This window comes from Malania oleifera, chromosome 3 (assembly GCF_029873635.1).
Source record: "Malania oleifera isolate guangnan ecotype guangnan chromosome 3, ASM2987363v1, whole genome shotgun sequence".
Taxonomy (NCBI): domain Eukaryota; kingdom Viridiplantae; phylum Streptophyta; class Magnoliopsida; order Santalales; family Ximeniaceae; genus Malania; species Malania oleifera.
Genome location: NC_080419.1, coordinates 95,250,865 through 95,276,279, shown reverse-complemented (window position 1 = coordinate 95,276,279; position 25,415 = coordinate 95,250,865). Strand labels below are relative to the sequence as shown.

Below are 25,415 nucleotides of genomic sequence, written 5' to 3'. Positions count from 1 at the left end.
TTTCGGTGAAAAAGGGCAGTTCTTGAAAAGGGAAGAGTTGTTTCGGCTTTATGAATTGACGCCATCACCTTGACAAGGGGCATTAGTGTTGAGATTACCCTCTTCCCAAAATAATTTCTGAACATAGAAAAACAATTATTTTGCGCAGTCTGATACACTGAGTCAGTAAATTAATGTCATAAATGCATAATCAAAAATCCTTTTGTTTTTCAAATCCCTAAAAATGGATAGTCAAAAAAAAAAAAAAAACTAAAGAGTTCTCGATACTGGGGCAGATTTTGGATTGAGTTTTGTCTAAACCGATTCTGATACCTTCATATCAAAACACAAGATGACGATATAGCCAAGATCAATGGTAGGTAAACATTGGGGTAGATTTTGAGCACTTTTGGAATTTGAAACATGTCTAGAATCCTCGGTTACTTGGAATTTGAAAACATGGCCAAGAGTAGGCACAAACCAATGTAATTCAGGAAAATGACGAGATGAATTTTTAATGAATCAATTCAGGGACCCTCATATTGGATTAGTATTTGACAATGGCCAAGGATAAAGATAGGGTTGTCTATTACAAGCACATTGGAGGAAGGAAAGTTCATGCATTAGCATGCATTCCTTGCATTGGATAAGAAATAAAATACAAAGGACATCTCATATAATGTGCATACATCTTTGCACTCATGCATTATTATGCACAAGTACACATAGTAACATATCATTGCATTCTGGCACCTTAGGTAGCAACATGCATACATATAGCAATGGAGTACCATTCATTTATACTTGCTTGGTTAAATAAACTTTTGAATAATCCTTTTGCATCCTTGATTAAGCCATTCTTGTCTTGACATATTTGAAATCGTTGCAGTTGACTATAAGAATCAATTGAGGCATTGGTTGTTAAGTCTCAAAGCAGGTAATCTAAAGACAGGAAAAAAAAAATCCCAAATTTTATTAATTACCCTCACTTATGGCGGAGGAATACCGTAGTTACAGTTATAGTTTTGGGAGATTACAATAACTAAACCAAAACTCTCCTAAAACCAAAAAAAGGGGGGGGGGTGTACATTTATGAGCCACGTATGGCAACATAAACACATGACATCACCGCTTTTCATGCCACTCTACTTCCCTTTTCAGGCTGAGGAATGAGAAGTCAGGCCTTTTCCATACACTATGGTTTTGAGCCATTTATGCCCCCGCTGGATGTCCTCTCGACTTTTCTCTAACTCGGCTATTTTAGGCCCAAGGTCGTTGGAGTAAACAACCACCATTCTTCTCAAATCCTCGACCTCCAATTTTAGCATCTTATTTTCTTGCCTTAAGTCCCTCGTTTTCGCTATCCCTTTTGGTATTTCGTCTGTAAGACGTAGGTTTCATTCCCGAGGAGGGTCACATTTTCGTTTTGTTTCTGCAAACAACGGGTTAGGTGAGATGTCAAGGACATTGCCTGGGCACTATGATAGAATGTCTGGTTGACTATGTCGGCATCGGATATCGTGACCAGTACTGCCTCATTCCTCAGCATTTCTTTTTGGAATTGAGGAGAAAGCTGTAAGGAGCTGAGAACACTAGAACAGGATGGCACCTCTGGTGCCATATTCAAATCAAGAACCTTCTTGGAAGATGAAGCCCCTGCCATGAGAAACAGTTCAGAGTTTTGAGAGATTTAAGATAGTTAAGGTGCAGTTTCCGTAACAGAGGGTGGCAAAAAATGGGTTGCAGTCACACGTGGAGTTTACCTGTAGTGTTTAAGTATGAGAGGAAGTCTATTTAAATAGAATAAAAAGGATTGTCATGCTGTATATGTCTTAAAGTGTGTGTCTAACAGGAGGAGGAGAGAGTCAATTTACATCGAGAAGCCCCCAAGGACTGTGAGCAAGGATAAGTTGTGGGAGTCGTGAAGTCCCCTCAGCTGTTAGTGGGGCATTATGTTCACGAGACGGCGAAAAAAAAAATCCTGAGATAAATTTTGAAAGACATTGAGCAGTCGTAATATCTAAACCCGAGAAAAAAAGAAAAAAAAAAGGGGGGGGGCTGCTTTAAAAGAACCCGAGTCAATTGTCTTGCAAAAAGCCCAACCATTTAAGTAAACTCGGACCTTATTTTATTTATTTTTTTTAAAAGGGAAAGTGGGCCGGCCCGTTTTAAAAAATGACCTGGGCTCTATTTTTTCTGAGTTGGGCCGACCGGGCCTTTTTAAAACTCAATCCAAGTCCAACCATTTAAATAAACCCGAGCCTTATTATTTTTTAAAAAAGGGAAAGTGGGCTGACCCATTTTAAAAATGACCTAGGCCCTATTTTTTTTTAAAATTGGGTCGACCTGTTTTAAAACTCAATCCAAGCCCAACCATTTAAATAAACCCGGGCCTTGTTTTTTTTAAAAAAAAAAGTGAAAGTGGGCCGGCCCGTTTTAACCTAGGCCCTATTTTTTCTGAATTGCGTCGGCCCGTTTTAAAACTCAATCCAAGCCCAACCATTTAAATAAATCCGGGCCTTATTATTATTTTTTTTTAAAAGGGAAAGTGGGCTAGCCCATTTTAAAAATGACCCCGGCCCTATTTTTTCTGAAGTGGGCCGACCCGTTTTAAAACTCAATCAAAGCCCATTTTTTGAAAACAAACTCAGGCCCAATTCACTCAAGCCCATCCCAAAGCCCACATGTGACCTAGATACATGATAAAGCCATGTGGCTTGCTCGTGATCCCCTAAATTCACTCAACTCACTCAAGTCGAATACGAGTTGACTCACCCTCAACCTCACCAACCAACCTGAAACCCTAACGTTCGAAACCCTAACCCTAACCTTTAAACCAGAAACCTTAAATACCTCAAGCCCTAATTTGTCATGCAAATAACAACCAGCAATCAAGCATACACAAAATTATATATATATATATATATATATAGATAAACAAAAAAAAAAGAGCTTATCTTCTTTGGAAGTGCAAAAGAACTCCTCGTGCATCTATGCTAATCTTCCCTATCAAGGCACTCCTAGTGATCATCGTTCGTTTGGGCTTCGCCAGATCTCTCTAGATCTAGTCGCGAAGAAAGAACATGAGGTCAGTCGGAGTTGGGTCACCTCTAAAGAATTATGTGATGTTTAGGATTTTAAGTTTGCAAGGATCTAAAATTTCTAAAGAAAGGTCTAGACTCCTGAAATAAGATGAAAGATAGGGACAGTTGAGAGTTAGGGACCAAATGCTGAAATGGTGAAGAAAGGTAGAGAGAGAAAGAGTTTGGAGGTAGGCGAGAGTGGGAAAGCAATTACAGAGGGGCTAGGGTTTTAGGTTTGCAGCAAATAAAAGCAGGGAAGGGGAAAGAAGAGAATAACAGAGAGGGTGAGAGAAGAGAGACTGAAAGAGAAGAATAGGGAGGGTGAGAGAAGAGAGAAGAGAGAAGAGAGAAGAGAGAATAGAGAAGAGAGAAAGAGGGCATTCGAGAGAATGAAACATTGAGAAATGAATAGAACGAAAAAATTAGGTTTAAGTATCTAAAGTCCCAGAGCCACAAGATTCAACCACGTGGCATTCCGTCATCTGTTCGATCAAAGAAACCATGTGGCTTCCTTGCATCCGTCCATTTCTATTCCCCATCGACAACCCAGATCTCACCGTGTTAGTACTCTGGAAAGCCGTCCGATCCTCGTGGATCAGTAACGGTCAATATCTCCTCGTTTAAAAGGCCATCATGAGTGTCTGCACGTTTCTCCACTCGCCAAGTGACACGTGGCAAGTGCGTGGCCCGCACCATTAATGCGCATAGAAGCCCGCGAGCCCTCTCCACAAGCCGTTGGATTGTCCCTCCATTTGACGGATCAGATCATGCCATGACAAAAGATCTACATGGGTCAAGTCCCGATCGTTCGATCCCTATAGCGCACCAACGGTTCGAATCACTCCATACCAGCATGTCAGCATCAGGAGTTTATGCCCCCTCCTCAACCGTCCGATGTGTGTTTTCTGGAGATGGTGAGGATCTCTCTACGTTAGCAATCTGAGCCTACCTCACCTCCACCGTTGAGTCCTAATTTTCCAAGAACGGCTTGGATTGAGCCATGTCATCAATCCACACCCGCACACGCCTACCAATTGGTCCACCGACACGTGACTCATTTTCCCCAACACACAAAGAGTCTACATGGCCACCCTGATCACCATTGGTTTTGTGTTCTCCGAGGATGGTCAGGATTGTGCCATGCCTAGATCTGGGTCACATTTGACCAGACACTCAGTCACTGACACATGGCACCCCCTCCTCAATCACACGATCCGCTTTTCCAAGAACGGTTTGGATTGAGCCACGTCATCAATCCACACCTGCACACACCCACCTATCAGTCCACGGACATGTGGCTTATTTTCCTTAACACACAAAGAGTATGCGTGGCCACCCTGATCACCATTGGTTTTGTGTTCTTCGAGGATGATTAAGATTGTGCCATGCCTAGATCCGGGTCACATTTGACCAGTCACTCAGTCACTGACACATGACACCCCCTCCTTAGCCGCATGATCGGTGTTTTCCAAGGACAGCTTGGATTGAGCCACGTCATCTATCCACACTCACATATAACCACCAATTAGGCCACCGACACGTCGCTTATTTTCCTCGACACACAAAGAGTCTGCGTGGCCACCTTGATCACCATTGGTTTTGTGTTCTCTGAGGATGGTCAAGATTGTGCTATGCCTAGATTCGGTTCACATTTGACCAGCCACTCGGCCATTGACACGTGGCACGCCCTCCTACACATGGTCATATGCTACGTAGTCTCTTGTGAGCCATTCGATCTATATTTCCTAGGATAGACCAGATTATGCCATGTCTTCGATCTGAGTCACCCTCCATCTCCCCTTTTTTCTGGTCAGCACATAACCTTACTTATAAGACGACACATGGTTAGTTGTACGGCCTAGCTAAAATAGGTGCCTTTTATATTTATTTTCCTGTAGCTATAGATAACATAGGAGAGTTCCTACTATTACCCCAAAGTAACAAGACCTATAAAGAGGAGCAGCTGTAGACTCCCCAATTTTAACCAAGCCTTTCCTAGGAGACCTCATGTCAAACCTTTCCACCCTGCTTATGGAACCCCACACATCTTTTTAGGTCCCACGCTGCTTGTGGACCCCACATGGTTTGTGGGCCCCACATCTCTAGGTACCCTAGCTTGGATTCCTACATCTGGTGTCGTTACCCCTCATGGTACGCTAGTTCGGATTCCTACATCTGATGCACTTTACCCCTCCTGGCACCCCGGTTCGGATTCTTACATCAGGTGCACATTACCCCTTCTAGTAAGCTAGCTCAGATTCCTACATCCGATGCACGTTATCACTTTTGGTACACTAGTTCGAATTCCTACATCCGGTGCACGTTACCCCCTTTGGTACGCTAGCTCAGATTCCTATATACGATGCACGTTACTTCCTTTGGCATGCTTGTGCCTGCTAGTTCGGGTTCCTATAACCCTCAAATAGCTAATGAACCCCACATGGCTAGTGGGCCCCACATATCTCCATTAGGCCCCATAGGGTTTGTGGGTCTCACATCTCCTGGCACGCTACCTCAGATTCCTACATCCGGTGCACATTACCCCTCTTGGTACGCTAGCTCAGAGTCCTACATCTGGTGCACATTACTCTTCTTGGTATGCTAGCTTGGATTCCTACATCTGGTGCACGTTACCCCTTCTGGTACGCTAGCTCGGATTCCTACATCCGGTGCACGTTATCACTTTTGGTACGCTAGTTCGGATTCCTACATTTTGTGCACGTTATCACTCTGGTATGCTAACTCGGATTCCTACATCTGATGCACGTTATCTCCTTTGGCATGCTTGTGCCTGCTGGCTCGGGTTCCTATAACCCTCAAATGGCTTGTGGACCCTATATGACTTGTGGGCCTCACATACGTCCATTGGGCCCCACCTGGTTTGTGGATCCCACATCTCTTGGTACGTTAGCTTGGATTCCTAGATCCGGTGCACATTACCCCCTTTAGTACGCTAGCTCAGAACCCTACATTCGGTGCATGCTAGCTCAGGTTCCTATAACCCTCAAACGGCTCGTGAACCCCACATGGCGCGTGGGCCCCACACATCTTCGTTGGGCTCTGCGCTTCTTCTAGGACCCTCATATTATTATTATTATTATTATTATTATTATTATTATTATTATTATTATTATTATTATTATTATTATTATTATTATTTATCTAATTTGTCAAATGCAAGCAAGCTTTTGTTCCCCCATCATCACTCACCACATGTCATGTTTTCTCTCATTATCATTCTTCCCATGCTATATTCCCTTCATCATTCTTCATCCCATACTTTTTTCCCCCATCGTCACTCACCACATGTTATGTTTCCTCCCTTTATCATTTTTCCCGTGCTATATTCCCTTCATCATTCTTCATCCTATACTTTGTTCCCCCTATCATCACTCACCACATGTCATGTTTCCTCCCTTTATCATTTTTTCCATGCTATATTCCCTTCATCATTCTTCACCCCATACTTTGTTCCCCCCATCAACACTCCCCACATGTTTTGTTTATTTCTTTATCATTCATCCCATGCTATATTTCGTTCATCATTTTTCACCCCATGTTTTGTTCCCCCCATAATTACTCCCCTATGTCTTCTTTCCCATGCTTGCCCCAAGCTAAGTCTATAAATAGCCTTCTTATTCCAAGCACAAGGGGTAGTTCTTGGTGGTGGTAAGGAGAAGATTTCGAATATTGAAGTCTTCTATTATAAGTTTGTGAAGCTAGTTTTTCTAAGTGGTAAGGAGAAGATTTTGAATATTGAAGTCTTTCACTGACTGAGGTTGCGTTTCATTCTCTTAGAAGATCAAGCGGTCAACTGATCCTGTTTCCTACTAGTGCCGAGTCACCCCATCTGAAGAAGGCACTCCGTAATGCCTCGAGTCGGAGCTCAAGAACAACTCTTAGGAAGATGCTGTAGACTGGCCCCAGTAGACTCACCAACAGGAAAAGAAGACCAGAGGAGAGGAAAACGAAAGGTAAAACTAATGGATTTTCCCTTCTTGGGTTACAGTCTAAAGTATAATAAACGGGGTGTGAAGTTGTGAATTAAAGACTCAAACCCAAAGTTAGGTTTAATCTCGAACCTAAACCCCGTTTATCTCTCTGCGAATTGTTTGAACCCTTGAATCGGTATGGAGTCGATTTATTGTTTTATGTAGTATGTTTTTTTCCCTTTTCTTTGAATGACTAATGATTCAAAAAACCCATAAAAATCATAAAATGCCAAAAAAAAAAAAGTACAAAAGTTTTTTTAAGAAAAATGCCAAAAATATTTTCAAACTTTGACTTCTATGAGTTTTGTTTTAATTTTATTTGTGCTATTTTGAAATTCAAGAAAAATATTGAAAAATTATAAAAGTCACAAAAATGTTTTCACACTTGGAAAAAATCACAAAAACATTTTCAAGGTCCATGAAATCATTTCCACCCCGAATGAGCCCAAAACCCCCTAAGGTTTCAAAAATGTCAATTTTCCTTACTTAAAAAAAATCCTATAAATTTCAAAATACTTGGGAGTTATTTTTGGTAAAAAATCTATTTTCTCTATTTTCCAATCCCAATGATTGCAAGGAAGGGCATTGAGTTTTTCGAAGCATGATATGCCCCGGTTATGAGGGAATGCCTATATGTTATTTTTTTTTTTTTTGGTATTTGTTTTACAATTTTAAAAGGGGGGTGATTTTAAAGGCTAATTAAATTATTTTTTGGGATAATTTTCAATTAATCTAGTACTAGTCATAAGAATGGGCGTGTAGAGGGTGCGAAGACCTTCCCCTTGTGTAACCGTACTCTCGATCCCGTCTCTGGTAATGCAGACCGATTCTACCCTTAATTGGGTAGTAATCAAGTGTTTTGGTGACACTAAAAGGTTAGTAGCGACTCCATTACACTATTTTTCACGAAAATTTAAAATTCACTTTTCATTCACTTTGTTCCGCTTGGGAACGTTGCGACAGGTAGTTAAAGATATGATTGACTTTCCATCATCACTTCTGTATCATGTGAGCTTATTTCTGTGGTTGAATATTAACCAATCTTCCAACTCGATGACATTTATTACATTCCTACTGTTACCACACAAGGGGTTCCCATGATCCTAATCTTTCTCTATAGAGAGATTGTCTTGCTCCACTCAATGCTGGCATCCCGGATCTCAATTCTACCACCTTGGCCCATGGTTTTATAGACAATTGGAGTGTGATTATAGACCCATTGAAGATGACTATGTATGCATGGATATGAAATTATGCATGAATACAATGCAACCTAAATAACCACTTTCGCCGGAATTCTGGAAAATCCATATCAACTAATGAAAGGTTTCAAAAATTAAACCTACCCCTAATGGATATGTATTTTCCTTTGATGACCCAAAAAAAATTTGACCTTATCCTCCAGGGTATTCAATTCCTTCCCCAATCATCCCTTTCCTTGGTGATGGATTCAGGCTTGGGTTTGCTAAAAAAGGAGCTGGGCTTGGATTTGTCTGAAAAGAATTGGGTTTGGGTTGTTTTAAAGATGGGTTCAAGCCCATGTTTGTTTAGAAAGAGTTGGGCTTGGATTGTTTAAAAATATTGGCCTAAATTTTGAGGTGATAAGGCTGAAGCCCACTTTTGAAATCTAGGTTTGGCTTTTTTGAAAATTAGATATGGGCTGGGTTGTTTGCTTAGAAAAAAGTTGGGCCCGAATTTGTTTTAAAAAGACCCGAGTTATTTGAAAAAGATTGGACCAACCCATTTTTTAAAATGCTTAGGCCAAGTGCTTTATTTTTTTTGGAAGAATGGGTCATGGTCACACTGTCGAGTTTTTCTAGAATATTGGCTAAGTGGTATGCATGTTTAAAATGAATGCGAAATGCATGACATGTATAGCGCAAAAACACATATATACAAAAGACTTAATTACATCATGTGAAGAAGGATGTAGCTTCTGTCCCAACCCTAGGTAGATGACTTGCTAGGGTTTATCAAGGCTCCATCCTATAGAGGGAAACTTAGGGGTGATCACGTGTGGTTAGGCTCAAATCCTATTGAGAAAAGGTTCCCAATCTGACCTCCATTCTCGCCCAAAATGGGTTTGGACAAAGTTCAAATAGAGCGAAGTGGTTCGTGGGTCCCCGCAAGCTCTACCACGTGGGGACAAATAGTATTACACTCCTTTCTAATCTTAGCAAGTAAAGCCTGGGTAGAAGGCTTGTGAAAGTGTGTGAATTTATAAGCTTAGTTTAATCCTTCTATCCCCACATTCATCCACGTGCTATTTCAAATATATTTGGAAACACATATCTACAATTAAATCAACTATACCCAAGTATCTATTCAAACCTACATACAATCAAATCTTCAACCTACATACAATCAAATCTTCAAAGTTATACAATCAGATATAGAAACAAATTGATCTTCACATGCTTATTCAAATAAGGATGGAACTAATTATTCACAATCAATGAAAGATATTTACTTGCTTATTTAAACAAATATTCATAATTAATGAAATATATTCACATGCTTTATTCAAACAAACAAGCAAACAAATATTCTCATTAAATCAGGGATATTTTCAACTATGGGAACTAAATATTCACATTAAATCTAGAATATATATTTACAAATATAGTGGCAAATATTCACATCAAATCAAGGATATTCAAAAATATGGAAATTAAATATTCACATTAAATCCAATATATTTAAAAATATAGTAACAAATATTCACGTCAAATCAAGGATATTCATAAATGTGGGAACTAAATATTCACATTCAATCCAAAATATTCACAAATACGGTAACAAATATTCACATTAAATCAAGGATATTCACATATATAAAAACTAAACATTCACATTATTTCAAGGATACTTACAAATATTGACATTAACTCAAGGATATTTACAAATATTCACATTAACTCAAGGATATTTACAAAGATGGAAACATATACCCACACTAAGTCAAACATATTATAATTTTCACAAACCAATTATTCAAATATGAGAGTATATTATTTACAAGATAAAGTGGAATAATTAAAAGACTTAATAAATTTAAATTTAGGATAATTCCTAATTAATCACTGGCTCGACTCTTTAATGTCCCCAGCGGAGTTGTCAAACTGTCGCGATGTCCCAGAGCACGGGTGCCCCGGGGTGGTGAAACAAAAATTGTGGTTTAAATTTTTGGGAAAAAAAAAAAAATGAATGAAGTCATCACTAACCTTTTAGTGTAGTTAGAAAACTTGATAATTACCCAATTAAAGGTAGAATCAGTCTGCGTTACTAAAGTCGGGATCGGGAGTTCGGTTACGCGAGGGGAAGGTATGAGCACCTCCTACGCGCCCGTTCTTACGAACGTTACCTAATTAATTATGAAATTATCTTGCCAATTAAATTTAAGAACTTTTTAAAATTACTCCCTTTTAGTAAATTTTTGAAATACACATATAAAGCAATAAATCACATAAAAATATATATAATATATATTCCCTCAGAACTGGGGTACGTGAAACCTGAAGGCTAGTACCCTTTTTTGAAATCATAGGGAAGAAAATCGAGAAAATACTTTACAAAATATACTCCCAAATTTTGAAAATCTTATAGGATTTTTCTAAGTATGAAAATACTAGTTTGGGAGGTATTTGAAACTCAAAGGATGTCAAAAAAATGATTTACAAGTCTTAAAAAAAAATATTTTTCTTGATTTTTTTTTTCTATTTTTATGATTTTTAAAAATATTTTCCACATTTTTTTGAATTTTGAAATTAAAAAAAAAAGATAATTAAAGAAAACAGTGAAAGTCAAGTAAAAAATATTTTTAAAATTTTCTCCTAATTTTCTATTTTTTATGATTTTTCTGTAGTTTACCGAAATTTCAAATAGCTAGTAATGAAAATAATATAATACTAATACTATAAATCACAACCCGAAAATATTATATATCATAATAGTCAAAATATCAATGATAAAGCCCGGGTATTAACAATCCATCCAACCCTAATGATATACCCTAGTATGAAAATAATTAAACCCAAGAAATTATATACAATATATAAACATGAAAAGAAAAGAAAAAGAAAAAAAATTATGGAAATAATTCAAGTCATGAATCTAATATGAAATATACACAATCTCAAGAGAAATCAATATGCCATAAGATGGGAGCCTTAAAACTAAATATGGAAATTAATTTAATTCTACCTAGTAATATTAAATAATATAGAAGCCTAAAAGTTAATATACATCATATGGAATCCCTTAAGATCACTATGAAGTGATCAAAACCCTAATAAATGTGAACATGACATAATCCAAACCCTAAAAATACTTAAACTGTAATAAAGTGAACTAATTAAACCATATTAAATATAAACATTAAATAATCAAGACCCTAAGTATGTACAATATCACAACAATAATAATACAAGAACAATATATAAAAAAAACTAAATAGAGACTAAAAGACTAAATAATACAAATGCCACCTAAATAATATAACAATAACTCTAAAACTTTAAATAATACAACTACAATAAAGATGAAATACAAAAAGGAACAAGCAAAATGCAATACACACCCAAGCACTCACCTGCCCAGACAACACATACCTGATAAAAGACATGTGAACATAATACCTGTAAAAATTTCAGTTTCATTGGACGAGTAATCACCATCCGATCATCTACATCATGTGGACTGTGCAGGCACTGATGAACCTGCTACTACTGCGGTGAGTTGGTTATCCAAGAAATACAAATAAAGTTGTAAAACTCAAAATGTTAATCCGACCGGGAAAAATTAATAAAAAAGGTTATAAAAAATCTGATAAAATTTTAGCTCAATCAGATAAGGAATCATTGTCCAATTGGCTTCATCAAGTCGACTGTATAGCACCGGTGAACCTGCTGCTGCTGCGATTAGTTGGCTGTACAAGAAATAAAAATTGAAGCTTCAAAACTTTAAATAAAAATACAAATTTTTGAAATTACAATTAGTGAGTCAAGAAAAGTTTGGTAAATTTTCAATTGAATCGGATAAGGAATCATTGTTCAATTGGCTTCATTAAGTCGACCATGCAGCACCGGAGAACCTGCTGTTGCAGCTGTAAGTTGGCTACCCAAGAAATAAAAATAGAAGCTTAAAAACTTTAAATAAAAATCCAATCAGTGAAAATTAAAATTATTGATTCAGAAACAATCTAGTAAAATTTCAATTTGATCGGATAAGAAACCACTATTCGATTGACTACATTAAGTCAACTACACAGCACCAGAAAATTTGCTGCTGCTGCAGTAAGTTGGCTGTCCAATAAATAAAAATCAAAGCTTCAAAGTTTTAAATAAAAATTCAATTGGTGAAAATTAAAATTAGTGAGTCAGGAACAACTTGGTAAAATTTAAATTTGATTGGATGATAAACCATCGTTTGATTGGTTTCATCAAACTAATTGCGTAGGCGTCGATGATGCTGTATTCCCGCTCCTCCTCTTCCTCCTCCTCTTCCTCCTCCTCCTCCTCCTCCTCCTCCTCTTCTTCTTCTTCTTCTTCTTCTTCCTCTTCTTCTTCTTCTTCTTCTTCTTCTTCTTCTTCTTCCTCTTCCTCTTCCTCTTTTTATGGCCATGTCCCCTTGCTTTATTCAGCCCCTAGCCACTTTACAACACTTAAAAACCCTAAAAGAAACCCTAATTCATTTCGGAGAATGTAGCCCCTTCTTTCCTTTTGCATGGGCTACATGGCCAAAAAAAGCCTCTCTATTTTAATTTCATTCCTCCAATCAACTAAGGATAGGTCCAAAAAGAAAAAAAAAAAAAAAAGCACGAACTCGATTTCCTAGAAACAAAAGGACCTAGACTCAATTTTACTACTCAATTTTAAAATATCAGGCACTTAATTTTAAAATATTGGGACTTAACATAAAAATATCTAAAACTCTAATTAAAAATACCGGAACACAATTTTAAAATACTTGGACTCAATTTTGGAAAAGACTTAATTAGAAATAACTGGGACTCCAATTTTGAAATAAAATAGGACTCAATTTTGAAATAAACCGAGACTTAATCGGATCCTTCCATTCCTGAGAATACAAGGTCAATTTTTTAGCATGCCGAGTCTTCTTAGAATAGCCTGGGTAAAATTGAGGTGTCTACAAGCTTCAAGCGCCTCATGAATGAAGTGGCAATCAACCTCGGCTCGATATGTTTAGTGTGTTTGTTGACCTTATAGGTCACGCCCTAGTTTTGATAATGACAAATATGATTGTATTTAATGATGTATTTAATGAATATCTAGTCCATGTGCAGGTCCATATTAGTAGATCATTAATGCCATGTGAAAGATCAAAGCTTGAAGACAAATTCATACTCTTGATTGTAATATTTTTATAGTGAAATTTGTCTGTAATAGTAATTAGGGTATTCGGTTTGTAATAAGCACACACATCACATGTATGGTTTATTTTGTAAGTTCAAACCAAATCATAATGCAAAATGACCTTAGCATAACCTTAGGGTATACCCTTTGGTCAACCTTCGGTCGACCGACACCGAATTTTTTCGGTGTCTTAGATTAGGACACAAAATGACCATAGGACACTCACTCAAGGATACATATGTTTGAATATTTGACTTAGGTGATTGCATGCTTGAAAAAGGACAAAAATATGCAAATCTTGTACTTTCAGTCAACCGACCCACACAGGTCATTTTCTCTTGGTCGACAGAAATCGGTCTGAGTCAACATGTTAACCACGGTCCGGTCGACCGAACCCTTACAGTTCATTTGACCCCGGTCGACTGAACCACTTAGGAGTCAACATTTTGACCTCCCGGTCGACTGAGCCCTTATAGTTCATTTGACCCCGGTCAACCGAACCACCTGGGAGTCAACATTTTGACCTCCCGGTCAACCGACCACTTTTGTACTCTAACTACCTGGTCGACCGGAGGGTCCTCGGGAAATTTCTCAGCAGTTTGGTCAACCGAACCAGGTAGTTCGAAATGGCCCAGTTGACCGAACCTCGGAAATTTGAAAAATCGCCCACTTTCGGTCGACCGAGACCTCAGTTCAAAAACCTCCTTGTCGATCGAACCATTTGAGTCCTGGTCGACCGAAACTGATCTGGTCAACCGGACCTCTTGGGTTGCCATCATTTTTACCGCGGGTTAAATATTTTTAAACAGGGTTAAATTGATTTAAGTGTCATTAAATTTTTCCAACAATCCCTAATAGGTCCCCAACGGTCAAAATTTTTTGTATGTCTATATATACTCTTTCATTTGGAGAATTAAGCATTGATTAGAAAACATACTTAAAAATTCTCTCTCAAGCTAAAAACATCCTACTTCTCATACTCTTGCAAAATCCACTCAAACTTACCTTCTCTATCCTTCTGTATCATTTGTAAGTGCATTGAGTGATATTGTTTAGAGGTTTGCTCTCTTTGTTTAAAGTGCTTTGAATCGATTTTTCATACGAGAGCATAACCTAAGTATTCTTAGGAGGCTTTTCTAATAAGCCTATCCTAAGAAGACTTGTTAAACTTCCGAGTGTTGCATTCTCATTGCAATAACTTAGGAAGTTTGTATTTGCCTTTGGCTTGCAAAACTATTTTCAAACATATTCAAATATCTTGTGGTATTCATATTGATATTCTTGTGAAAAGATATTTGTGTGTGTTATATTAATCTTTGTGGCAATATCCATTCAAATCTATATCATTTGTTGAAATACAAAGATTACATATATCTTGTAATCCAAGCATATACATATTCGTGTGATTGAGACATTCTATTGATTGATATTCTTGAGGCTTGTTTGATATTCTGTGTGAACACGTTTGATTGAATATTTTGAAATACATAGATTATTATTGATACTTTCACGTACTCACTACACTGATAGAAAACTTCTTTGAGAGTTAAACTACCTAGACCACACTGAGCTTACATTATTAAATCATCTGTGGTATATGTAATATTGTGCGCATTTGTGGTACAAATTTACTTTACGTGAAAACACCCATACATTGTACCTTTTGATTGTATATTCAAGAGATTCCAGACGTGGCCTGAGGGGGCAGTAATCCAACCCGATAAGGATTGGTGTAAAGGTTGAGGTTAGCTCTGTGATAATTTGACCTGGTTGTATAGGTGCTGCTCCACCTGTTTAAGTGAGCAAGTTATTGTGATAATCCTTGTGCTGGTTAGCCAAGGCGGGGACGTAGGCAGTTGGCCGAACCTTGATAACATATCTGCGTGTCACCCTTTATTTACTGCTTTCTTGTGCTTGTGCGATTAATTAAACTGCTTCATTTAATTTCTGATATATTTATACTATTCGCATTAGATTGACCGTAGGGTTGTGAACATACTACTGTTAGGAGAAATATCTAGGAGATAAATTTTAAAAAATACCAATTCACCCCCACTCTTGGGATCACGGTAAAGCTAACAGTGTTCATAGAAGAAAGGTCACCCTCTTCTTTAACTGTCCTTAGCATTGGGCTCTAACTCAAAGAAATGTCCATAATGGTGCTTTAATCACTCAAAATTACTCACAAATAGTGTGTCTTTCAGAAATAAAGCCCATTGTGGGCCTCAAATCACCAAATGATTGAAATTGGGTTACACTAATAGCACAATAAGCCTAAATATCTCTCTTCTTTCTATTTTCCAATCTCTCATTGCTCTATTTATCTTGATTTTAGGAACTACTAATATTTCCAAGCTTCCTTCTATCCTCGACTATGTTGGAAATTAAACTGACTAGAGATGGTCAGCAGCCCACCGCTATTAAATTTTCTGGAGTCGGCAGGCAACCTGCTCCACCTACCAACCCACCTTCGATGAAGATAAATTCCAACCATTGTTGATTATACTATTCTATGATTTTCTATAAATAGATGTGTGTGTATATAATGTATTATGTGGTGTAGAGAGGGTGAATAACCAGTGAGCGAGAGTGATTTTAATTCTCCTCTGTAATTCAGTTTGAAATTAATTGAAAGTGTTTATTATGCAATTGATTTTCACTGAGTTTCAGTCACAACCAGTGACTGAGTGTCCCCTCCACCCATTAGTGGTATTAAGGCGTCCAGGTACGTGGGAATTCGCCAAATAGAGGCAAATAAAGGAGAAATTCAATTTTCTTCCTAGATTGGAGATTACTCAAAATCCCAAATTGAGCATACTATTGTGAAATTTAGGTCGAGACAATTCCAGAGGTGAAAATCGCGCCTCAAACGGAGTCTGGAAGGCCTTACACGCGCTCCCACGTGCCACCAACGAATCTTGCGTCAAAGAAAAGCGCCTCACGCCCCGACGATTTTATTGACCGGTGATGTCATCACCACACACGCCTACATGCGTCTTCTATGCTCGGCTGATGTGATTCAACCCGAAAATCGGACCTGCAACCCACTTCCATCTACCTAGCTTAGCAACCTGGTTCCAGACCCGCGTGTACGACCCGACCTAGCTATCTGACCCGTGTCCAGTCGCCAACACATGGCATGGTCAGAAGCCACCACGTGGCCCTAACGGTAACACTGACTTCGTTATCTTCGTTAAGTCAAACCATTAATAAAAAAAAAAAAAAATGGTCCATGTTAGCTTTGTCGTGATCCCAATAGGGGGGTGAATTGGTATTTTTAAAATTTGATCCGTAGGTAAATAATCTAACACCAGTATATTCACAACCCTATGGTCAATCTAATGCAAGTAATGAAAATGTATACTGGAAAGTAAATAGAGCAGTTTAATCAAACACACATGCACCAGAGAACAGTAAGGTAAAGGTGACACGCAAAAATGTTATCGAGGTTCGGCCAATTGCCTACATCCCCACCTTGGCTAACAAGCACAAGGATTACCACTATACTTGCTTACTTAAATGGGTGGAGCGACACCTATACAAACCAGGTCAATTAGCACAGGGCTGAACCCAACCTTTACAACTTGGTCAATTAATATAGGGCTGACCTCAACCTATACAATCCTTACCGGGCTGGATTACCGCCCCCTCAAGTCACACCTGGAAATACAATAGTATTCTCTCAAATAGATAATACAGAAATAGTGTTTTCATGTAAAGCAGATATGTACCCAAATACACACGTTCACATACACATCAATAACATGGATATAGTGTAAGTTCAGTGATGCTAGTTTTGTGCAATCCACACTCAATGTAATATAATCAGTAAGATGTTCAAAAGTGTTCAACACAAGCAATATCTTGGAATATAAACAAGGTATTTCAATAACACATCAATATTCCAAGTATACGAATCAGATAATCAAACTAGTTTAAGAAAGTTTCCTTCAAAGTAATATGCACATAACTAGTTTGAAAATGTTTGCTTGTTTGAAAAATCTTTACACAACAAAATCAAGCTACTAGACACTTGCAACAAATATGCAAATATTCTAAGCTTACTTGGTTTATCCCCACACAAGATTTGTAATATACAAATCTATGGGATAAACTTAAGCTAAACTCCCCAGAAAAATTATCTCAATCAAACAAACAACTGGGAGTTTCTAGCAAAGTATAACAATCACAATGACACAAGAAGAACTCTCACAAACTTAGAATATATCAAAGGAATGAAAGTTTGAGAGTATTTGGCCAAAAGATGTATTTTCAAAAGAGAGGATATTTTGGCTAATCACTTTGCTAAACTATTTTTAATCTTGTAAATGGACTCATATTTATAGTCAGGGGTAAAAATATAACTATTTGGGATATGATGGGAATAATTAAAAAAGTCGCAAAAGATTAAAATCCAGTTAGCCCAAAATAACCCTGTTTTACCATGGTTAAACTAATTTTATCTGGGTGAGGTTCGGGTGGCTAAACCTTGGTTTAGTCGCCCAATCAAACATAGTTCAAAAAGTTATTCAAATAAGTTTGGTTGCTCGGATAGAGGTTCGGCAGCTCGAATCAAAGTCAATAGCCAAGCTTCGTGACTTCGAGTGCCCGGCTCACAGTTCAGTTAACCGAACTAGGCACTTCAATCGTCCGACCCCTCTTTTGAATGTAATCATTCGGTCGCCCGAGTAGTTGAAAAGTGCTCTAACAAAGCTTTGGGTGCCCGAGGAAGATACGTTCAAAATATGTTTAGGTGCTCGAAAACCAAGTCAACATGTTGACTCGTTCAATCGCCCAAGATGCTTTACACGGTCTAAGTTTGGTCGCCCGAGAGCCTGGTCAAATTGCTGACTTTCCAGCTATTCAGCTGCCCGAGGAATTTTGAGCTCTTGGGGTTCGGTCGCCCGACCTCTCACATATTTTTTTAGTTTTTCCCAATTTTATTTCAATTATTTCCTCAGATAAAATATGTGATCATGGGGACAATGTGCACTAAGTGTAGGAACCTAGGGTCATTGCAAGTATGCCTAAAAACCTGGCGTCGGTCGGCCGAAGGGTGCCCTAAAGTTATTCGGTCCCTATAGTTATTCTATGGTCATTTTGAGCTTACCATATATCCGATATGCATGATGTGCAAGTAAGATAAATACATACCACATCTTAAGTTACTATTACATACCCATATTACAAACATTGATTTGACAATTACAAATTAAAAGTCTTCAGGGTCTTCTAGTTGCTTCAAGTGTCCTTCCTTGGGATATTCATTTAAGCCTGCACAAACACTTAAAAATCATCAAATACTAGTATTTGTCATTATTAAAATTGGGTGTGACCTATAAGGTCAATAGTCTATAACTTCTTTTTGGCTGGTTCAGTGATTTTTAAACCTATTCTTTGCAACTCCAAACCGGTTCCTAAGGTTCTTTGACCTTTTGAACACATTGGTGGCATCATATTTGCCAAAATCTATCCCCATTGCTCTATTTCTTTTTTATATATTAAATTCAATGGCGAACGGTGCTACCCAGGCAGTCATTCCAAAGTTGACCTGAGAGAATGTCAAAAACATCGTTGAAGATGGGTATATAGCAAGCCCATCGGAAGAAGTCGAAGCAGGTATGTTCGATGCTCAAGGAACGACCTTGCGAGCTGATTGAAAGAATGATTGCAAGGAGAAGTCCATAATCTACCAAGGCCTCAATGAGTCCACTTTTGAAATCATTGCCTCCACCAAGACATCCAAAGAAGTTTGGGACTCTCTCCATTGAACACATAAAGGTGCAGACAAAGTGAAGAAGATTCGTCTTCAAACATTGCGAGGTGATTTTAAATCTTTAAGAATGAAATCTACTGAATTTATTGTTGACTACTATACACGAGTTATGGTAGTATCAAATCAATTAAGAAGAAATGGAGAGACTCTCAATTATGAGAAAATTTATGAGAAAATTTTGCAATCTTTGGATCCAAAATTTGATTATATAGCTGTGACCATGGAAGAAACAAAAGATCTGGAAACCATGTCCATAGAAGTACTTGTGGGCTCACTTTAAGCCCATAAGTAGAAAGTCAACAGAAGGAGTGATGATAAAGTACTGGAGCAAGCCCTTCAAATGAAGTTGTCCCTCACTACAGATAGATACGACAAAGGGGGGACGTCACAGCAAGGAAGAGGACGAGACGATCGAGGATCTCATGGAAGAAATTTTATAAATTTTGAATCCAGGGAAGGTGGCAGAGGTGGAAGAGGTCCCACTAGAGGAGGACCCAATCAACAAAACTATGTTCCACAAGGCAGAGGACAAGGAAGAAGAGGGGGATACAATAACCGCCCAAACGTTGACAAAAGAAACATTCAGTGCTACAACTTTTATAAATACGAACATTATAACAATGAGTATTAGGGGAGACAACAAGAAAATGTTAGCAAGGAGGCTAACTTGCCGAAACTGAATATATAGATGGAGAGTCTTTGATGTTGATGCAACACAATTTAACTCCCTATGACCAAAGTGTTTAGTGCCTCGATTCTAGAGCTGGCAACCATATGACTAGCAGAAAGAACCTATTCTTTGAACTTGATGAGAAAGTTCAGGGGGAGGTCTCTTTTGGCGATAATTCTAAAATCTCAATCAGAGGGAGAGGGGATGTTTTGATCAAACAGAAGTCTGGAGATCATGCTTACATCTCCAATGTCTATTACGTGTTAGATATGAAGCCTAACATCTTGAGTCTCGGACATCTTGTCGAGAAAGGATACCAAATTAGCCTTAGTGATAAGTAGATGGTGATAATAGACGCTCGAAGAAAGCTGGTTATTCGAGTATAAATGATAAAGAATCAAATGTTTCCACTCGCCATTCAAAATGATATACCAAGGTGTTTAAGTGCTATCATCAAAGACAAAGACTAGCTATGGCATCCCAGGTATGGACATCTGAATTTTGAAAGTTTGAAAAAGTTGGGAAGCAAGAAGATGGTGAAAGGGTTACCCAACATCTACCACCCAAATATGATATGTAAAAGTTGTGTTCTGAGCAAGCAACATAGAAACAGCTTTGGAAAGCAAGTTGACTGGAGATCTACCATGCCGCTCTAGCTAGTACACACATACGTGTGTGGTCCATTGAGGCCGTTTTCAAATGGAAAGAATCGATACTTCTTCACCTTCATCGACGATTACAGCAAGAAGACTTTGGACTACTTCTTGAAAAGGAAGTCAAAGGTGTTCGACAAGTTTAAAGAGTTCAAAACTCTTGTGGAGAAATAGAGTGGCTATTGCATTAAGTCACTCTGATCAGACCAAGGAGAAGAGTACAAGGATGAAAATTTCCTATAATTCCTTAGGCAACAAGGGATTCAAAAATAGTTCACACCGACCTACACTCCCCAGTTGAATGGTGTAGTTGAAAGGAAAAATCGCACAATCTTTAACATATCCATGAGCATATTAAAGGATAAGAATGTACCCAAGAGTTTTTGGGCAGAAGCTGTGTCATGTGCAGTCTATCTACTCAACCGGTGTCCTACAAAGAGTCTTGATAAAAAGACACCACATGAACTCTACAATCCCATCAACAAGAAAGTCAATCACAGTCGGGATGTCAATTTTGAAAAAAATGAATCCTGGAAATGGGACCAGGCTGAATCTTCCAAAGATGCAGAATTAACGCTTGAAGGATAAGAACCCACATAGATAAGAGAAGTGGCTATCGAGTCACAAGTTCTCGAAGTGCATACACCTCCGTACAGTTACCATTCACCACAGAGGAATGGAGCTTCATCACCAATTGAGCATGAAATCTCAGACATGAGGCCTAGAGGTGCTTGTAGCCTAATTGATCTGTATGAAAATACATAACCAATGGAAGAGTATGTTGCTCTAAATTGTCTGTTGCTGACTACAGACTTGATTAGCTTTGAGAAGGCTAACGAAGAAAACAAATGGAGAAAAACAATGGATGAGAAGATTCAATCCATCGAGAAGAACAAGACTTGGGAGTTAATGAATCTCTTGAAGGGCCGCAAAACTATTGGTGTAAAATGGGTCTACAAGACTATGAAGAAGGCTCAAGGAGAAGTCTAAAGATACACAGTAACATTTGTCGCCAAGGGCTACAGCAAGAAAGAAGTGGAGTTTATATCTTGCAAAACATATAATCAGAATGCTGACATTTTTACGAAGCCATTCAGGTATGATATTTTTGTAAGACTGAAGACAATGCTTAGAATGACAAAACCAGGAGAGTCAAGTTTAAGGGGGAGTGTTGGAAATTAAACTTGACTGGAGATGGTCAGCAGCCCACCTTCGTTGAATTTTCTGGGGTCGGCAGACAACCTACTCCACCTACCAACCCACCTTCGTTGAAGATGAATTCCCACCATTGTTGATTATACTGTTATATGTTTTGTTATTAATAGATGTGTGTGTATATAATGTATTACATGGTGTAGAGAGGGTGAATAACCAGTGAGCGAGAGTGACTTTAATTCTCCTCTATAATTCAGTTTGAAACAAATTGAAAGTGTTTATTATGCAATTGAATCTCATTGTGTTTCAGTCACAACCAGTGACTGAGTGTCTCCTCCACCCACCAGACCATTTCTTCTACTAATTTTCTAAAGACATGAAATTGCTATATCTTAGTTCCCTTACTCTAAATGTGCTTTTTAAATAAGACATTTAGTTAACATCAACATAGTGAAAACATGATTAAAGTATGTTAATGAGTAAACATTCAATGATATCTATAACAAGATGCAACAATTCATCAGTCAAACATGCTTTACATAAGCTCAATACACTAACAATGTAAAACCATATCATACTCCTAGATTATCGACAATGTATCTGAAATAAGGGAGTACAAAGAAAGCATCTGAACTAAAATGGAGCTATGATATTATACAGAAAGTGTAAGAGGAGAACTAGTGTAATGACTCAAAATCTTAGCAACGGATACTACTTGATTCGTGGAGATATAAAGACCAGCACTATTTGTACAACAATTTTTTCTAAAGTTGTTTGTTTTTCATGATGAGTCCCCTCCTCCCCTACCCTTCCTTTCCAAATCTCTCCATAGTTTCAATGAAAAAAAAAAAACAAAAAAGGAAGTCTAGTTCATGATTGGCGTGGGGAGGTTTGAATTAAAGAGTGGGTTAATGCCATGTCAAATTGCATTTAATGCAAGATGGGAGATGATGTCTAGCCAAGTGCATGTGAGAGATTATGGGATTTTGCTTAGAATGTGCTTGGGCTAGTAGTCAACTTAAATATTGACACTTTCTTTTTTTGTAAAAAAGCATTGCATGAGGTATGTATTTCTACATCTCAAAATTATTATTAATCATTTGAAGTAATTTAGTTCAAACTAAGAATATAACACAACTGACTAATGATTAATTGTTCATGGCTTAAGCTATTTTCCTTCACACGAAACACTAAATGGACTCACATGCAAATATGGTGCATTTCTTCCTCTCGTATATTTTTTTTAAAGAAATATTTTGTCCTTTGAATTGGTCTTTATAATTATAAATATATATAAATATTTTTTCATTGCATTCTAGTTCTACTCCATTCAATTCCAATATAACAAAATATAGGATAGATCTCTTCAAAAGTTGATGGTGTCATGTACAACATTTAAATACATTTATTTATAGAAGAAAAACCCAACATATTTAACACAATCATACAAAATACAACTTTTCTAGAAAAAGCACAATTTCACACACAACAGCATAGTACAAAATAAAATGACCAAAATATTAATTTTTGAAACATACCATTAAGGAACCAAGGGTTATTTTTTTATTTTGACCAAACATTGGGTCTAGGACATTCTAAGATAAGGGTAGGTACTTTACATTCCATATTCTCCCAATCCCATCTCATAGGTTTGAACCTAAGACATTTAATATGAATATCTCAATTAGAGAGACCTTTAGGCAATTGTCTACTTACCAATGATAGAATAAATAGTTTGTATAAAAGTGAGTACTATAAGTACTATGGCAGCAATGGTTGAAGAAACTTTCCATGGAGTGCTGAAATAATCTCGTTTCAATGTAGCCTTCCATTTGTGCCACGGAACCTCCCAAAATTCTTTGATATCTTTTGCACAACCATAGTAATAATAGTTATATGATGCTAGTGTAGTTTCTGTTACAAGATTATTGAATAGAGTTGCCACTGTCGAGCTGTCACCAAAATAGGTCATAATAATCCCATTTTGAACGAGCACATCAACATCACTACTAGAGTCTATAAGGTTATCCATGAAGTAGATGTAATCAGTAATGTAAGTGTCATAATGATAGTGGCACTGCTCTAGGGCCACTAGATTTCTAAGTAAAATTTCCGTGCGTTGTTGAATCACTAGTGGTGGAATTTTCAATAGTCCCCGTGTATATTTTATGTCTAGTAAGTGATCAGGTGAGTCCCTTGCAAATCTCACTCCTTCCTCGCAGAGTTCTGTTGCTTTTGGAATTGCTACATACTTGTGATCAAACTTTTCCGAAAATGGTCTTGAGGATGATGGTAGATGGCAAATTCTCAGCAAATCAAGAAGATGTTTCACTTCAGATGTTGAGATCGTCTTTGGGTGATCCTACATTATCATTATGTCTTCAAAGAATAAAAGGCAAAGCTCTACTAAGGAAGGACCGTCATATTCACCGATGCGGAATGCTAGATTGAATATTATTTCGAGAATGAAGAATGGAAGTTGATTTTCAAGTAGCGTCAAATTAGGCCGCATGTCAACTACTGTCCATCTTTTAAAATATGTATGGTTTTCGCTATCTTCCGATGTTGAAGTTCCAAGAAAACTTGTCATGGCTTCAATAATGAAACTACCATCTATAAGCATCATTTTGACGAATTCATCACTAGTAAGCTTGGTGCTTTCAGAATAGCAATCGCGGGCACTTGCTTCCAATTTTTTTATTTCTTCAACACACGTCTCTAAAATCATATTGGTGCAAACAAGGAACTTGTCCAAGTACCTCAATTTGACCTCTTCCATGGCCAACAAACTTTCTTTGCCATGGTGAAGAGGGCCAATGGAGACAATTTGAGGTGTGTAAGCCTCTTCATTTACATAGCGAAGCCTTTTGGGAACTCTATAGATACAAGATTTTCTTGATAGGGGAGGCAATCCTTTTGACACCATCTCTTTTATCTCAATTGTCACATGGCACATATTTTTTTCTATTAGTAGTTTCATCAATGTCATCCATGCTCGTTTTTTCTAATTAAATAGATTTGCACGTAGTTTGCAAAATTTCTATGAACTCAGTATCTGCTTCATAAAAATTTAACATATAGGGGATGTTGTTAATGTTGGCTATACATTCAATAAGTAGTACTTGAGAAATTAGACATAACTTGACATGGTTATTGAAAATAGACTATAAAAAAAATTTAACGATAATAGGCATGAGTACATTGCAGTAGTCAGCCACTAAAATTTGATTGATATAATATAAAGATTTAATATTTTACCACAAAATATGTGTCCTCATCATAAAACCAATGTTAACGCAAAAAATTTATGAATTCGTAAGATCTGATCTTGCCGATTGATAATCATCTTAAATTGGATTGCTCCTTTAAAGCTCCTATTGGCAATAAATTATGAATAATATTCTCAATCTATTGGAGTCATGTTTCTATCTTGTTTCATATTTAATGTAATAACACAATATTTTGCATAAGTGGCCTTTTTATACTTACAAATTATGAAATTCCTGTATTGTATGAGGGATATATTATATATGTACAAATAATAATTAGCATTTTCTTAGGTAAGAAGAATCAAATTATTTGCAAAATATATAATATTATTGTTAACACAATAAGGCGCAAATTTTAACTGTTCACAATAATAATTCAAGCTATAAATGAAATTCTATAACTTATATAATTAGTCATTATATAATTAATTTTTGTTATTTAATGAGATTTTGGTAAGGTTATA

General features: G+C 37.4%; 1 protein-coding gene across 1 annotated transcript; it reads right to left on the bottom strand.

Annotated features, from left to right (window-relative positions):
* Positions 1-1,339: 1,339 nt before the first annotated feature.
* On the bottom strand, positions 1,340-24,608 carry LOC131151441 (UPF0481 protein At3g47200-like). Its single transcript, XM_058102686.1, has 3 exons — positions 24,204-24,608; positions 23,399-24,044; positions 1,340-1,635 (listed from the first exon to the last, which is right to left on the bottom strand). The coding sequence occupies exons 1-3, from the start codon at positions 24,606-24,608 to the stop codon at positions 1,340-1,342; spliced, it is 1,347 nt and encodes a 448-aa protein (XP_057958669.1).
* Positions 24,609-25,415: the final 807 nt, after the last annotated feature.

Excerpts from the sequence above, each read along its gene's own strand:
- LOC131151441 (XM_058102686.1), bottom strand. The coding sequence starts at position 24,608 with ATGGTGTCAAAAGGATTGCCTCCCCTATCAAGAAAATCTTGTATCTAT. Across the intron at positions 24,045-24,203 it reads CATATTTTAAAAGATGGACA|GATCACCCAAAGACGATCTC; the intron begins GTAGTTGACATG and ends ATGATAATGTAG. Across the intron at positions 1,636-23,398 it reads AACTATTTATTCTATCATTG|GGGCTTCATCTTCCAAGAAG; the intron begins GTAAGTAGACAA and ends TTCTCATGGCAG.